This window comes from Channa argus, chromosome 12 (genome assembly GCF_033026475.1).
Source record: "Channa argus isolate prfri chromosome 12, Channa argus male v1.0, whole genome shotgun sequence".
Lineage (NCBI taxonomy): Eukaryota > Metazoa > Chordata > Actinopteri > Anabantiformes > Channidae > Channa > Channa argus.
This window is the reverse complement of record NC_090208.1, coordinates 23,004,381-23,020,634: the sequence shown is the minus strand read 5'-3', so window position 1 is coordinate 23,020,634 and position 16,254 is coordinate 23,004,381. Positions and strand designations below refer to the sequence as shown.

General features: G+C 38.8%; 2 protein-coding genes across 2 annotated transcripts; both read right to left on the bottom strand.

Moving 5' to 3' along the window:
- Positions 1 to 3,996: 3,996 nt before the first annotated feature.
- On the bottom strand, positions 3,997 to 7,148 carry LOC137137638 (uncharacterized). The gene is made up of 4 exons (XM_067524159.1): positions 6,463 to 7,148; positions 6,220 to 6,345; positions 6,096 to 6,139; positions 3,997 to 5,980 (listed from the first exon to the last, which is right to left on the bottom strand). Exons 1-4 carry the CDS (start codon positions 7,055 to 7,057, stop codon positions 5,861 to 5,863), a joined length of 885 nt encoding a protein of 294 aa, XP_067380260.1. The 5' UTR covers positions 7,058 to 7,148; the 3' UTR covers positions 3,997 to 5,860.
- A 6,241-nt stretch (positions 7,149 to 13,389) lies between these two features.
- LOC137137737 (uncharacterized) lies at positions 13,390 to 15,602 on the bottom strand. Its single transcript, XM_067524376.1, has 5 exons — positions 15,541 to 15,602; positions 14,713 to 15,411; positions 14,514 to 14,639; positions 14,389 to 14,432; positions 13,390 to 14,278 (listed from the first exon to the last, which is right to left on the bottom strand). The coding sequence occupies exons 1-5, from the start codon at positions 15,593 to 15,595 to the stop codon at positions 14,159 to 14,161; spliced, it is 1,044 nt and encodes a 347-aa protein (XP_067380477.1). The 5' UTR covers positions 15,596 to 15,602; the 3' UTR covers positions 13,390 to 14,158.
- Between the last annotated feature and the right edge of the window lie 652 nt (positions 15,603 to 16,254).

Below are 16,254 nucleotides of genomic sequence, written 5' to 3'. Positions count from 1 at the left end.
GGTATGGGTCTATCAAACTCGTTGGTCCTCATCTCAATATGAACCTGACGGACTAGACCACGTGCATCGTTTATTGTGTGGATGATTTTGCCAATCACCCATGAGTTTCGAGGCGCTGACTCATCAACAATCAACACAATGCCCCCAGGAACAAAATTGCGATTTGCATGTGTCCATTTTTGCCACCTTTGGAGCTAAGGCACTTTAGAGCTCACTGGTTCTCCCCTTAGCAGAACAGAAATTTCCTCCCAAAAATTCATCCGCTGGCAGTGATGAATTATTTTTACCTCTGCTTCCTGGAGCTCATCCTCATTTAGGGTTTTCTCTCTTGTTTTGTATTTCAGCATTTTTCTTTGAAGCTGAAGACATTGCTTATCTTTGTCCCCTTCATCCTGGAAGATGTTTTCTGATAACTCCTTTCTGTTTCTCGTATCTTTCAATCTGAGGAGCTATACCATGGCCCGTTTTAACCGTGTGAATGACGAGTAGTACTCTAACAACCTTTGCATTATGTCAGTGGTTTCTTCAGCATGTCTGGATTCCTTGGCCATTTCTGGACTGCCTGTATAAGGGTCCAGATACCCTCAGCTTATTTTGCAGAAAGGCTTTCACATTCTGACCCCTTGATGCACAATCTGCAGGATTAAGCTGAGAGTTTACGTAGTTGACGTCTGTTGCATCTCTGACACCCTATTAGCTAAAAATGTGCGAAACCTTAATGTCTCACTGCTGATGTATTTTAGCACTGCTGTACTGTCAGTCCACCAGTCCATCTATGGCAGCTCCAAGTCCTTCCTTAGCATTACGTCCATACATACTGCCAATGTTGCTGCAGTAAGCTCCTAACGAGGGACAGCCATGGGCTTTAGGGGGTCAACTCTTGCTTTTCTCAACACAAAGGCGCTGTGAACTTGATTACTGCTGCTTTGCTCGACTAAGTATGGTACTGTCCCATAGCCATCTTCGCTAGTGACTCCAAAATAATGCAGTTGAGCAGACACGTTCTGACCAAAGTTTTTTGGTTTGAAACATCTATGAATTCCAATGTCATTAAACTGCTCTAGACCTTGTACCCAATGGGACCACATTTGGGCAAGATGTTGAGCCACGGTGTCATCCCATCCCAATCTCATCCTGCAAAGCTTGCACAATTTTTCTGGCATATAAACACATTGTTTCCCCCTATGCAACAGTTACATTGCCTCAGCCAACTCTAGATGATATTTGTAAAGTAAATCTTCCGCAGAGTCCAGTGTGACAATTATGGTTTATTCTAATAACAACAGGTGGGAGATGAATAATGCTATAGCTGATAAGTTTGCTATACGTATTTTAGTCACAAACAGTTCTCTGGCAGTCTTTTTTAAGTTTAAGGATGATGGATAGTTCTGTATGCACTTGTGCACATATTGTATACTGTATATACTCTTAGAGATGCACCATTAATAAATGAATTTTTAAAATGTACAGATATCGTGAATATATCGTGAATAAAACACTGTGTGACGCAGAATCACTGGTGTTATGATAAATCAATATTATGGACAAAATAATCGTATCTGCTAGTAGAGTCATATTTTACAGAAGGATGATGTCCCATAATGATGTTGTGCCAGATAATTGTTATGGAAACAATTATAAACTCCTGGTTATACTGTAGCTGTGGAACCATCAATTTTGGTTATATTGGTTATTTTTAGGAACTAGGTAAATTTGCTAAAAAAAGTTTGATCTGCTTTACATTAAGTAAAACCTTATTACATTTGTTGTCATGGTTATAGTAACAAACACATGGTTCAAGTTGATGAATACACAGTATTTAATATTATATATAAATAAGTGGTATTAAACATTGGCCTCCAGGGCCAATACAGAAAGACATACATAGACAAACAACTATTCACAATCACATTCAAACCAATTAACCTAACATACAGGTCTTTGGACTGAGGGATCAAACTGGAGTACACAGATGAAAACCTATGCAAGCACAGGGAGAGCATGCAAACTCCACACAGAAAGGCAACCTTCTAGCTATCAGGCAGCAGCACTGACCACTCAATCACCGCGTTGCCCATCGGCTAGTGATTTTTCAAAAGTAATGTTAAGTCTAAATGAAAAGTCTTTCGATGCCTTTTGCACAATATGCTGCGTTGTAAGTCAGTTTCTTTTAACTTTTTTCTATCCGTGAACAAAATATTACCTATTACAAAAGTATTTGGACCCTTTGCAAAAGCACTCCAAAACATGGATGGTTTGACTTTACCATAGTACTTTTGTCCACCGTTTCATCCAGGTAATTAAATAATGAAGCTAGAGCAGATGGATAGATGAGTGTTGGATATATCATTTAATAGCAAAACTGGTTAAGAACAGAAATTTTAAAAAGACTGTCAGAGCTCGTGATAGTGTGGTGACATTGGCAATAAACGTCACTGCCAGGCAGTTGGTGTCTATAGTTTTCCCAACTACAGGAAACACTGCATCCCACTGACTCAAAACAGTATTATTTTTTAAATTTTATTTATTTTACACCCTCTTTAATAAACATTGCTCATTGTTTGAAGCGTCTTTGCCCATTTTCAGTCTTGTAATGTCATGTATCACCACCAATCAATAACCAATGCTACATCTGTTATATTGTATAGATGTAGAATTTTAGTTTTTGCTGTGAAACAAAAACATTTGGCATTTGTTGTTAAAAAGAATAAAACAACATAAAAGAGTTATCTATGGGAGAAATGCAGGCCACTGATAATCTGAGAAAACAGATCAATGCAATCAAAGACATTGCACAAACACTGGGGATAGAAACAATTTGGAATGTCCTGAAAAACAAACCACTGGTTTTACAAATGTTATGGCCAAGGCAAAGCCTGGTTGAAAAAAGTAGAAAGATGAGCCAAAAAAGCTCAACAAGGTTTTACAGACTGATCAATGAACCTAAGATGAACCTTTACTAAAGTAATGGAAAAGCCAAAGTTTGAAGGGGGAAAGAATCTCCTCATCATCCAAGACATAGGTAGTGATCTGGTTTGAGGTTGTATGTCGATTTGGCACAGTTTTTATGCTGGATGCACTTCCTGACACAACCTTGCCCAGAGACACTTCAACACATAACTAGGACCGGGGATTGAACCACTGACCCTTGGGTCTGTGGACACATGATCCAAAACTAGATCATATCAAACATTACAAAACCAGAAAGATCTTATTATTGCACTGCTAATCATATGGAAGCTCTAAAAATATGCTTGTGTCCCAATCTGAACTGTACAGTTCAGAGGTAAAGAACCTCCCGACTGGATGGTCCCAAATACTGACTTATGGACCAAAGCTGGGATGTTCAAATGTGAAACCTGAACACTCACAATAGTGCCCTCTCTAAATTTAAAAAATATATGTATAACTCCTTACACAGTAGTAATTGGCTTAGTCTGAAGTCTTCATAAAGTGGTTCATTCTGAATCCTGTATCCATGCAGCTGAATTACCAGTAGACTAATGTGAACAGAGCAGAACAACTAACTCTTGGCACTACAAGAGCAGCTCTCTACAAAACTTTAATTGACTCTGATGGAACAAAGAAAATAACTTGTTTCAACTGACCTGTATCTTTACAGGATAGAAGACAACATGATTCATGAGACCAAGTTCAGGTCTGACACGCACGTGCCTATTGTAGGTGCTGTTGGCAGTGGATGGGTCTGTAATTACACAGCCCCATACTTAGCAAGCTGTGATGCACTGTGGTGCACTGACAATCACAGCCAAGTTTATTTAGTAATTTGTGCTACAGTAGTTCACCTGTGGGCTCAGACCACAGGGGCTGCCCGTCGCTCCCCAGTCTCCAGAAACAAGTGGTGTGTGTGGCTGTTAATGCCACCAAAGTGGTTTTGAAATGAAGCCAACAAGACTTGCTTTAAGTGTGTCATCTTTATTTTAAGACATTATAAAGAATACAGTTTTGCCAAAGAATGGCCGTGGATGCTTTTTTCTTTTTTGCTATTTTCTTCTGATAATGCAATAATCATAATGCTAACTTTTAATGAAAGTTTTCTTTTAATAACAAGATAATTTTTTTCATTATCTCATGATAACAAATGTTTTTTGTCATAAGATAATCTATCAAATTTCAAAAGTTATATAATGATAAACTAGATAAAATAGTGATAAACTAAGTGATAATTAGAAATCCTACATTTCCTTGACCCCCTCTTTCTCCCACATCACTGTGGTGCTCAAAGAGCAGCAGATGTTTTCCTTAGAAATATCTTGTTATTGCAAGAAAATTACATTGTTTTTCTGAAATAATGAGATATTTATCCCATTATCACACGATAACTGCATAAAAAAGAGAACTGCATCTATGGCCGCTTCCGTGTTTAACTGTGTACAAATACAAACATTTTTATACATACACTCTTAGACCTTAAAAGTAATTAACAACAACATAATTCAACTAAATTATGATGGTTGCAAATCCGTTGCTATCAATAACTGCTGGAACTCTGGAACCCAAAGATATAGTGTGTAAAGGTTTGTAAAACCTGTACTGTACTGTGAATAGATTTTATAATATACAGGTGAAATCATAGCCATTAGCAGATGGGTGTGGATGGGTTTACCTTATTCCTCCATAGCAGGTGATACAAACATAGTAAATTTAGTTCTGTTGAGAGGGAGACTTTTTTTTTTTTATTCTTTTATTTTACAAGTCATTAAAAGTGTGGTTACAGGCTTCTGATGACTAAGAAAGTGGTTTTAAGTTGGTGGGACATGAAGTAAATGGGTTGTCACTTTGGTCTGAGGACAGTATATGGATCAGTCTAAAGTTAAGCAAACACTTAAGGATTGTAGAGCTGATTATGAATGTGGTTGAGACATTACTACTGGTCTGACCTAGTTGGTCCTGGTCAGTGCCAGCATGGCACAGTCTGCACAATAAATCACTAAGTGTGTGCTGTCTAAAAATTCTAGTCTAGACCCAGTCACTGACAGAAGATTTTTTACGATGTTATTTTAACTTAATTTCCCTATGTTGGATCTGCAAGTTGTCCTTGCATTTCCAACCTGGATCTCGCCACTTTTGTCATCTTTTCTTATTTACACACTGTTGTTAAAAAGTGAACGTTCCTGGTTGCCACCATATTTGTTTTGACACAAAAACACACAAGACATGTCTACTCTTGCTGGATTTGTGGGCGGGTCCATAGTATCTCCATAACTTTTAGTCATTTGTGTAGTCAGGTGTGTATTTATCCAAAACTGTCAGGACTAGAAATCTGTGATAGTTGGTGGAAACGGTATTGGTGTGTGAACTGTTCAGTCTTCAAAAGTCTGGGTGTTTCCCCAGCTTGATTGGTTCAAACTCGCACATGGAGTTTTTTTCTTCCCTGAACATATGCGTTTATTGCTCAGTGCAGGAAGTAGCAGGTTCCTGTTTTCATTCTTAGTCGCTGCATAAATGCACAATAAATCAAATTTTTATATATTCTACTGCTGTATATACAGCATACACTCACTGTCCACCTTATTAGGTACAGTTGTACAAGGCGCTGCCATTAATTCTACTTTTACAATGTCATATTTTCTCAGTTTTTATTGTGAAACTGTCAGAAAGGTAATAATTCTACTCCCTGTTTAATATTGAGGTCATAGTAGGTAGTGGAGTCATACTGAAGTGCAAGAAGAGTGGTTCTAAGGTTTTGGCCACCCTATTTAAAATTAATGAGGGGGCCAAAACTTTAGAACCACCTATTATAACATATAGGTTACTTTTTGGACCCTCACCAGTTTGCAACTCTAAATAAAGCTTTTGTTACACAGGAAAGTATAATTGTATGACAACAGCTGCATTACTACTGCTTTAAACTTGAGTAGACACATTCAGTCTCCAGAATGTTTCTCTGCCTTCTAGATCTGTTGATCTTGTGCTTCTGTAAAGCTGCATAATGGATGTTTTCTTCATTTTGGATCACCTGATGATAAGAAGATAAATAAAACATAAGAATATAAATCACCAAATAAAACTTAACAGTAAATGGGGAAAAAAAACATCTATAAAACAGTTTGGAAGATAATAAAAAATAAAACCTCTCTGTTTGTTGTTGGAACAGCTGAAAAACTTGCAGTAGATTCTGAAAAAGAACAAAAAATGTCCTTACTTTAATGTTATTATTCACTAAACAAACTCTCAGCTCCAAACAGTAGTATTTACCCTTGAATTGGCAGCGGTTTCTTTTGTTCATCAGGCACAAGAAGAATGTCAGTAAAACATTTAGAGTGGCGGTCAGTGCTAAAGCCCCACTAAGAAAATACACCAAGACACGAGAGTCCATGTCATCTGTAGAGATAGACACCATGAGACATTACAATGCTTTTAGCTGTGTCTAAATTTTTAGCAATAGATATTATTATATATTTAAAAGAGGAAGACAGCCTCTGCTAGACAAATACTCACCCGCAATGTGCAGCCTGGTCCCATTTCTAAACAGCATGTGTCCACAGGAGCCGACAGCACAGTAGTAGGTTCCAGGGTGATATAAACTCATGTTCATCATCATTGGCAAGTTGTAGATACAGAATTGTGTTTGTGTGTTAGGATTCCTCTCATGCTGATTGTTTCTGTCTCCGTGAGTGTAAATGAGTCCTGCATGAGATTCTCCAGATTCTTTGAACCAGTAAATGCTGCGTTTTCCATCATAGGTCCCAGTGTGAACTGTACAGTTCACAGTCTCAGAGCCTTCTGACGGGACGTTCTTAGATTCTGACTGATGGACGAAAACTGGAATGTTCAACCCTGAACCCTTCACACTGACAACAGTTCCCTTCACAAATTCAAATGATTCTGAAATGCTATTTGCACAGTAGTAAGTAGCTGAGTCTGAAACCTGTAAATCTCTGATAATCAAATTATTTTTATCTTTTTCAGTGTCCAGTGTGAAGCGTGGGTTGTTCTTACATTCGTCATAAAATGTGCCATTTTTACTGTATATGTAGATACTAGACATGAGACTTGGTTTCTGTCCTAAACGTTGTTTATACCAGTAAGACATTGATACCAGATTCGTGTCAATGAAACACTCCAAAGTCACGCTGTCACCAACATGAGCTGATATAAAGCCACTTTCTTCATGAAGAGATGAGTACAGACCAGTCATCTGGGCTGAAGTAAAAAGTTACACAAAACAAGCTTACAATAAATATAATGAGGTATATTATTCTGAAGAAACACAGTGCAGCTGAAGGTGACCATAAACTCTTAAATTGGAGCCAAAAAACAAAACTTACCTATTTTGCATAAGAAAGAAAATGTCACATATAGAATCACCTTTAGAGATGCCATTGTATTCAACTAGCTGACTTGAGTGACAAAAGTCTTGATCTTGTCACCACTTTTCTTAGAGAAGGCTGTGTTTGATTGGCCAGTTTGAAGTGTCTGTGTACTGTTAGGGTGGAACATGTGATTATGTTTCCTTAACTTTGGTTCTTGAGAAGAGTCACTTGATGTTAAGTTAATAAAGAGCATAGTTGCTGTTCAAATAGACAAGAGTCTAAAATAAAAAAATATATAAATCAATATATGAACTAAAGAAATAGACTAGTTTGGTCATTTGAGCAAATTCTTTGAAGTACAGACGCCGATAACAAAGGATACTTTGATACTTCCTTGAAGTTGCTGATCATCCAGAGGGTGGCTCCAGAGTGATGGAGAGAACAGTTTGTTAACTTACTCTCTGAAGGCAAATCATAATCTTCAGAATATTGATATTGAGTTTTTAAATTCAACCAGTTCTACCATTTGCACATTTAGATGGCTAGATATAGAAAACAAAATGAGATTTTGAAAAACTTCTAAACCATAGATTAACTTTTGGGGAAAATTGGCTGTGAATAGAAATTCAGGGATGTAGACAAATGTGGACAAATTGTGATACATAGTTGAACTCATATGTTTGATAAATTAGCTGATACAAAGCTGAGCTGACCACATAGCTTCATACCCTGAGGATGGTAGGAAAGAGTAGAGCTACCTCAATGTTCACTTCACACTATTTTCAATGAATTGGTTCACATTCATAGGTTCTGACCTAAGTTGACCATCCCACAAAAATACTGTTCAGCAGTTTTAACTGCCTGATCACTTGTTGGTATAATTCAGCCTCATTTTTAGGGAGGTGTAATGTTTAGTCACCCAGCTGTTTGCTCTTGTGTTGCCCTTTGGTTAGCGTCGGTAGCAGTTCTCCAGGCTTATATCCATATATTATCCACGTATGAATGAAAAACATTTTTTTAAATAATTAGGACTGTGTGGTTGGTCGTTACTTTGCAATTTTAGTCCAAGGGGAAACATGAGAATAGATGTGTGTGACGCTGGTAAAATGTTTAAATAAAAAGGCTCCTTTGTGTTGTTGTTAGCCATGCTGCTAGATTGCTACTGCTACATTGTAAAAATAACCCGAGTCTTTCTGTAGACAGGCTGCTAGACAGTGATTTTCATTTGTACTCCTAAAGATATAGCCATTGAAAGTGTCATGCTTTTTCTCACAGTATGTCCTTGGTGCCCTACTGGTGGCATTCTGTCAGGAATGCAGTCTGTTTAATTCATAAAACAGTTCATTAAATCCAACCTGCAGTTTGTCTTTTCAGCCACTAGGCGTCAAAAAGTGTCGTCCTCATCCCATCTCATCGCTTTCTCTTTAACGTGGGTCACGATGACATTACATTACTGCTTACTGTTTACATAACACCTTTGACCTAACAAAGGCACAAGTTAGGTTGGTTTCAACGAGGGGGCGGTTTCGGCTGTAGCCAATTAAGAGACCATCTATAAGGCACCTGTTGGGCTGGAACATCAGCGGAAGCGTCAGCCCTTGTGATCAGTCCTCCTTGTGTGAAGACAGACGGTGTAAAGACGAGTCTATCTGCATGAGTCCACCGAGCGAGGACATTAGTTAGTTTATTTCTAAGTTCTTTTACCTCTTCTGTTTCTCTACTTTGCTTCACATTAACCCTTTCTACTCCAAAAAGCCTTTGTCTTTGTTATACCATGTGTTTTCAGCAGATCCCTGTTCTCCTCCGCAGATGCAGGACATGGCATCCTACTAGAAGACAACATGTTTTTCACCTGCGCACTCTCACCCAGACCACTTTATCACCAGCCTCTTTTTCTCTTGCCCTGTGGAACTGCCAGTCTGCAGTGAACAAGGCCGACTTCATTCCAGCTTTTGCTACACACTCAGCTGTTCACCTGCTTGCACTTACAGAAACCTGGATCACGCCACAGAACACAGCCACCCCAGCTGCACTCTCCACCAATTTTTCATTCTCTCACACTCCTCGCTCATCAGGCCGGGGGGTGGGACTGGACCTCTCATCAATGACACCTGGAAGTTTTCCCCGACAGCACCACTCAGCAATCTGTCATCTCTGGAATATCTTGCTATTAGGATCACGATTGCAGTCCAGGTGATTGTGATATATCAACCCTCGGGCCAGCTGGGGAACTTCTGCGATTAACTGGACATGTTGCTGTCCCACTACCCTGAAGATGGCACTCCTCATTGTCATGGGAGACCTGAACATCCACCTGGAAAAACCACATGCGGCTGACGTGTTTGCTCTTCTAAACACTTTTGACCTGAGTCTGGTCTCCACTCCTCCGACCTACAAAGCTGGCAACAACCTCGACCTCATCTTTGCCCGAAACTGCACCACAGACAACATCTTGGTCACTCCTCTGCATGTATCGGATCATTTGTTCACTGAACTCACAGTTTTTATCCCTATGCCTTCGCAGTCTCCCACCACACTTGTAACATTTTGTCATAACCTCAGGTCTCTCAACCTAAATCGATTCTCCTCGCTGGTCTCCGCAACTCTGCCCCCAACACAGGACCTCTCCATCCTCAATGCAGATGCAGCCACAGACAGCCTCTGCAATACACTTTCATCGTGTCTGGATTGTCTCTGTCCCATGTCTTTGAGACCCGCTCGTCCCCAGCTTCTAATCAGTGGCTCACTGACTAGATCCGTGAACAATGCTCCACGCTCACGAGTGCTGAGAGGACTCTTCTTCAAGCAAATCCAAGACTCCATCTGCCATTGCTGAGTATCACGATCTGCTTGGATCTTTTTCTCAGTGTCATCAGGGCAAAGATCGATTACTACCAGGAGAAGCTCAGCAACACCTCGGACACCAGAAGGCTGTTCTCCACTTTCAAATCACTCATCTACCCACCTTCTCCTCCGCCATCTACCTCTCTCACTGCTGATGACTTTGCCAACTTCTTTACCAACAAGATGGCTGCCATCAGCTCACAGTTCTCTCCTCGCAATTCTGACTGAGGATGACGTATCGACCCTCCTCTTCTCTAACCATCCAACCAATCCCTTCTCTGGATCCAATCCCTTCCACTCTTTTTCAAGCAGTTGCACCCGCTCTAATGCCAGCTATTACACAAGTCATCAACACATCTCTCACAACAAGGACTTTTACAACCTCTTTCAAGCAGGTCTTGATTACCCCACTGCTCAAGAAGCCTTATCTTGGTCCCTCTGTAGTGTAGAACTACAGACCTGTCTCCCTCCTTTCTTTTCTGGCCAAGACAATGGAACGAGCAGTCTTCCATCAACTCTCAGACTTCCTTTCCAAGAACAAATTTCTCGATGTCAACCAGTCTGGCTTCAAGAGGGGTCACTCCACAGAAACGGCACTCCTGACTGTCGTGGAATATCTTCGAGCTGCAAAAGCCACAGGTTAGTCTTCTGTCTTAATTTTACTTGATCTATCGTCAGCCTTTGACACTGTGAACCATCAGATCCTCTTGTCCACACTCTCTGACTTAGGCATCTCTGGATCAGCCTTAGACTGACTTCGTTCTTACCTATTGGGACGAACCTTCAAGGTATCCTGGTGGGGGGCATTTTTCTCACTCTCATAGCTTCTCTACCGGTGTGCTGCAGGGCTCAGTTCTTGGTCCTTTTCTTTTCTATACTGCATCCCTGGGTTCCATCATTTACTCACATGGTCTTTCCTATCACTGCTACGCTGATGACACACAGCTCTTCCTGTCCTTTCCACTGGACGAATCCACTGTCTCATCTGATTTTTACTTGCCTTGTACCTCACTTGTAAGCAGATTTGAATAAAAGCGTCTGCTAAATGACTAAATGTAAATGTTCTCTTCTTTTCCTCTAGTTTTAAGCACAAGTCTAGAGATCATCAGTGTTGGACAAACTACACAGATGCTGTGGTGGAATTTTGCACACTGTAACAGTGTGTGTAAATATTGTTAAATATTACATGAATTACTTGGATTAGTTTTTATTCATCATGGGCTGTGGTCATGTTTTACTGTGTGGTTTTGATGTCAGATCAGCTGGAGCAGTTTCTTCTTTCTCATCTCAACATGTAATGCAGTGACTTTTCCAGGCAATGACAAATTATTTCTAAAGAAATTTTATGCAGTTATTGTCCTTATAGTTTAATATTAAAATTCATTTGTGTCTCTCTCTTCCCCTGAAGTGATCATGATTCACAGCTGTTGTCAGACTTTTCTTAAGATCACAGAAAGACAGAAAATAGACATAATCACCATAGAGTGATGTCTGCTCGTTTTTACATCAAAGTCCGACCACCTTTGAATAAAATTGAAACTAACACAAAGTGGCCTGTAAAAGTCTTAAAAGTTTTAAAAAATGCACAATTGGTGCAGTTTATGAATCTGCGGCTTCTTTTCTTGCTCCTTTTGTCACTACGCTGTTTCCTCCATTAGTCTGTCAGCTGGGATTTATTATTATTATAATCTCCTCATAGGCAACTGCGTGTCTACCATTTGGTTCAGTGTTGTTTACAACAGTTTATTTTAAACTAATCTAATCATGAATCTGAAGCTTTTTATCCAGAATTATCTATGGTTAATAAACCGCCTGTTTTAACGATCATGTGTTACTGTAGTAACTAACCAGACACTGGAGAGGTGTGGGGGTCCCAACCTGTCAATGTCCACGGCCTTTTCCGGATGAACATGAATTTAATTACTTTAAAAGTCCTGTCCTGTCTCAGGCAGGGCAGGGGGGATGGTGGGTAACCATGGTCTTACACCTGAGGTGTGAATTACGACTTTATTTAGATATGAATGTAAACCACCAAGCTTCTGCATACAGTCGGGCTGGTTCTCATATTGTGCTACTTTTACAGCGCAATCATAATTTCTCCACTGCCCGGTTGCTGTGTTACTAACAGTTAAAATCTTCTTAAAATTTGGAGAAGAAGCAGATTTTCTGACTTTCTGCTTGGAAGACACATTAAGCATGGTGTTGACTACAATCAGCTGAGAGTAGAAACCTCCCCCACCTCATATGTGTATGTTACAGCAGCTCCTGTTTGCAGCTGAGGAGACAATCAGTCTGTTCTCTGTATGTACACAGCAAAATTGCCAAGGTTAAATTAAGGGTTGCCAAATATAAATGTTACACTCTCAGAGTTATTGTAACACTGGTGGTTTTGTTGTGGACCTTTGCACTGGGTTTGATTTGATGAGTCAAAGACTGTAACTGTTGTTTTTCGGGGAAACAAATCACACGTCATGAGGCTGAATGCGCGCTGTTATTAACATCTAGGAGACAGTTTGTGCTGGTCAAATTGTGTCAATGAAAACAGGGACACAGGCACACAGCTGTTAAACCTCCTGTGTCCTTCAAGGTCGGGGGAAAAACACAAACACAAAAACTACTTTAACTGTGATTCCACCCAGTCTCCTAAAATCTGTCTTCAAGAAAATTACCTTTTATTCTCTCCTCCTGTTTCTGTAACCACACTTATATACACTTATTATATTATTTATCTGTTGTACCAGTGAACTATTTAAAGCAAGGTTTTGTCATCACATTTTTCTTGTTTATGATCAATTTAATGGGAGTAAAACTATTTGCATTATCATATTAATTTCACCTTTGTCCTTTTTATTTTCCATGGGTTGTAAAGTATTTCCTGACTCAGTCTCATCCAGCTGAATATTTCATGCATTATAAAAATAACTTCATCCTGATGAAGATTAAAAAAAAAAACAGCAAAGTACCGTTATTCCCAGGTAAAACCAGTTTTTACTTGGGAATTAAAAATGTCATCACATTCCATCCTGCGGTCCAAGAGACGAGCAATGGCTGTAAGGGTGAAGGACTCACATGGCAGAGACCGACACTTTCAATGGCTACACCTGTACATAGCAGGTTGTACTACTCCAGGAATGTAAACTAGCAGCTAGGAGATTCTCCACTATGTTACTTCTTTGTAGATAGACAGTATAATACTATATGCTAACACCATACAAAAATTGATTGGTCAACACAGTATGATTTGAATTAGTTAGTGAATTTTGATGGGGTTTATACAGTGTCAACTTTATTTTAAGAGTTTACAGATTACAAATATTTTTATACATAAAAATAGGAGTGATTTCAACAGATTAGATTGATTTTGACCCGACATAAACAAGAAAACATTCTCTCAAAACCCCGTCCCATTGAAACCACAGAGGAAGAGCTCAGAGGAAACAACATAAATCCAAAATTTGTGAAATAACCAAAACTGTGGAATCTTTAAGAGACCTTAGGACCTTACTCTTCATAGAAAGCTGAATGATATAAACTACTTACAAAAAGTTAGGGATATTTGACCTTTGGGTGAAATTTCAGAATGTATCTAAAATGCACTATAACCTTTAAAGGTAAACTTAATTAGACTTTCTCTAAACTTTAGAATGCACATGTCCAGCTGTTCAGTATTTCGGTACTTATTGCATAAAATGCAAAAATAAAAATACTTTGAGACGCCAATAATACCTGAATAACAATATAAATCCAGCCATTGTGCGTCAGCATGAGCAACACAAGTCTGATTTCATCTTCCTGACCTGTAGTTGAAAATATATCTATAGCTAGATATAGATACATATCTAATTCAGTAAAAATCAGCTACAACAATTACACACATTTCTTAACTTTCTAAACAATAAAATTAGAAATAAGTTCAATACAGTTTCCATTCAAACTACAATCACAGGAAAATTAACTATTAACATGACCTCAGTCGGTTTTGCCTCAAACAATAATAAATGCATTTTGGTGTTACACAGACACAACTTCGTACAGTGTTACTGTTTTATACTTGAGTATACACATTCAGAGTCTCCGGATTTCCTCTGTCTTCTAGATCTGTAGACATCATGCTTTTGTAAAGCTGCATAATGTATGTTTTCTTCATTTTGGTGAACCTGATGATAAATAAGAAAAAACTAAATGACACCATAAAACTTAAAAGAAATTAAAACTAGTTAAAAAAAAAAAAAACAATATATATACAAATATAAATTAAAAGATATACCTCTGCATTTGCTGTGGAAGAAGTTGCAAATGTTGCATTAGCCTCTGAAAACGTAAAAAAAAAAGACCCTTACTTTAATGTTATATTCACTAAAAACATTTCAAACTAAAGTATTTAGCATTTACCTGTCCATTGGCAGCTCTTTCTTTTGTTGATCGAGCACAACAAAAGCATCAGTAAAACACTCAGAGTGGTGGTAAGCGCTAAAGCCCCACTCAAGAAATACACCGAGACACGAGAGCCCACCTCAACTGTTGAGAGAGGCACAAAGAGACATTACAAAGTTTCAAACTATAGATCTAAAAGAAAACAGCAGCCTCTTACCGTCCAGCTTGGTCCCGTTTCCAAACAGTATGTGTCCACATGAGATAACAGCACAGTAGTAGTTCCCAAGATGAGAAAGATTCAGGGTCTTCATTGGCAAGTTGTAGAAACAGGTTTGTGTTTGTGTCTTAGGCTTCTTTTCACAATGATCATCCCTGCTTCCATGAATGTAAATGAGCTGTGGAAGAGATTCTCTCGAGTTTCTGAACCAATAAACACTGTGTTCTCCATCACAGGTCCCAGTTTGAACTGTACAGTTCAGAGTCAGAGAGTCTCCAGGTTGGATGGTCTCAGATACTGACTGATGGACTAAAGCTGGGATGTGCAGACCTGAACCTGTTACACTGACAGTTGTGCCGTCTCCAAATTCAAACATGTATGAATGGCTACTTGCACAGAAGTAAGTAGCTGAGTCTGAAATCTGTATATCTCTAATCTCCAAGTGATGTTTACCTTTCTCAGTATCTAGTATGAATCGTGGATTGTTGTTGAATTCATCATGAAATATTCCATTTGATTCGTACTTGTAGGAGGTAGAAACAAGTCTTGGTTCCTGTCCCACAGTTTGTTTATACCAGTAAAATCTTGTAGCCATATCACCATCATAGAAACATTGCAAAGTCACGTTTTGCCCAGTTTTGGCTGATATAAAATGACTTTCTTGACGAACAGATGAGGATTTGACAGAAGTCATATGAGCTGAAATGATGAGAACCAAAGCAATTGCACATTAGGAAAATATACGCACATACATATTTTATCAATAGCAAAAACAAGTGGCCAAAGGGTTTAAAGGTTTCAGACTACACTTAAAGAAACGCAACTCACCCATATTCCCCAAGATCAACCATGTCAGATAAACGACAAACTGTGGAGATGTCATTGTGTTTCCCTTGTTAAACTGAATGAAAAGAATGTCAGTCTTTTCTTTACTTATCACACACAAGCATGTGTTTGATTGGCCAGTCAGAAGTGACTGAATGCCTTAAAGGGCTACTTCACTAATTTTCAACTTGCTTTCTGTGGCTTTAGTTTAGGTTGTAAATGTACATTAATGCTGTCAAACTTCCCTCTGATAGCTAGAGAGTTTATTAATTCCAAGGGAATTAATTAACTCAATATAATATAAACAACTTCATATATTAAAATATTTCTCTGCTTCTGGCTGAACAACTCCTCCAGATGGCATCACCCAGGAATATAATTAATATATATATTTTTTTTATTATAATCTAAGTGACATACTGAGTCATACTAAACAATTTGCAGTCCACTCATTGTTATGTAAATGTAATGTATGCTACATTATGCAGTATGCAGAAACGTATGCTAACTTTGCAACTACTGCAGAAGTACTTAGGATTGCGAACGCGGACGGCATCCTCAGTGTTTTGGTGCGCTCTGCTTTGTATTGTTTTGTTTATTAATTCAGGTTTCTGCCTCAGTTCTGGGGGTCCTTATTTTTTTTTCTGGCTTCTACTGCAGAGTTACTTGCTGTTTTGATAAAGAAGGTGAACAACAAATTGAGACCCTGCAGAACAG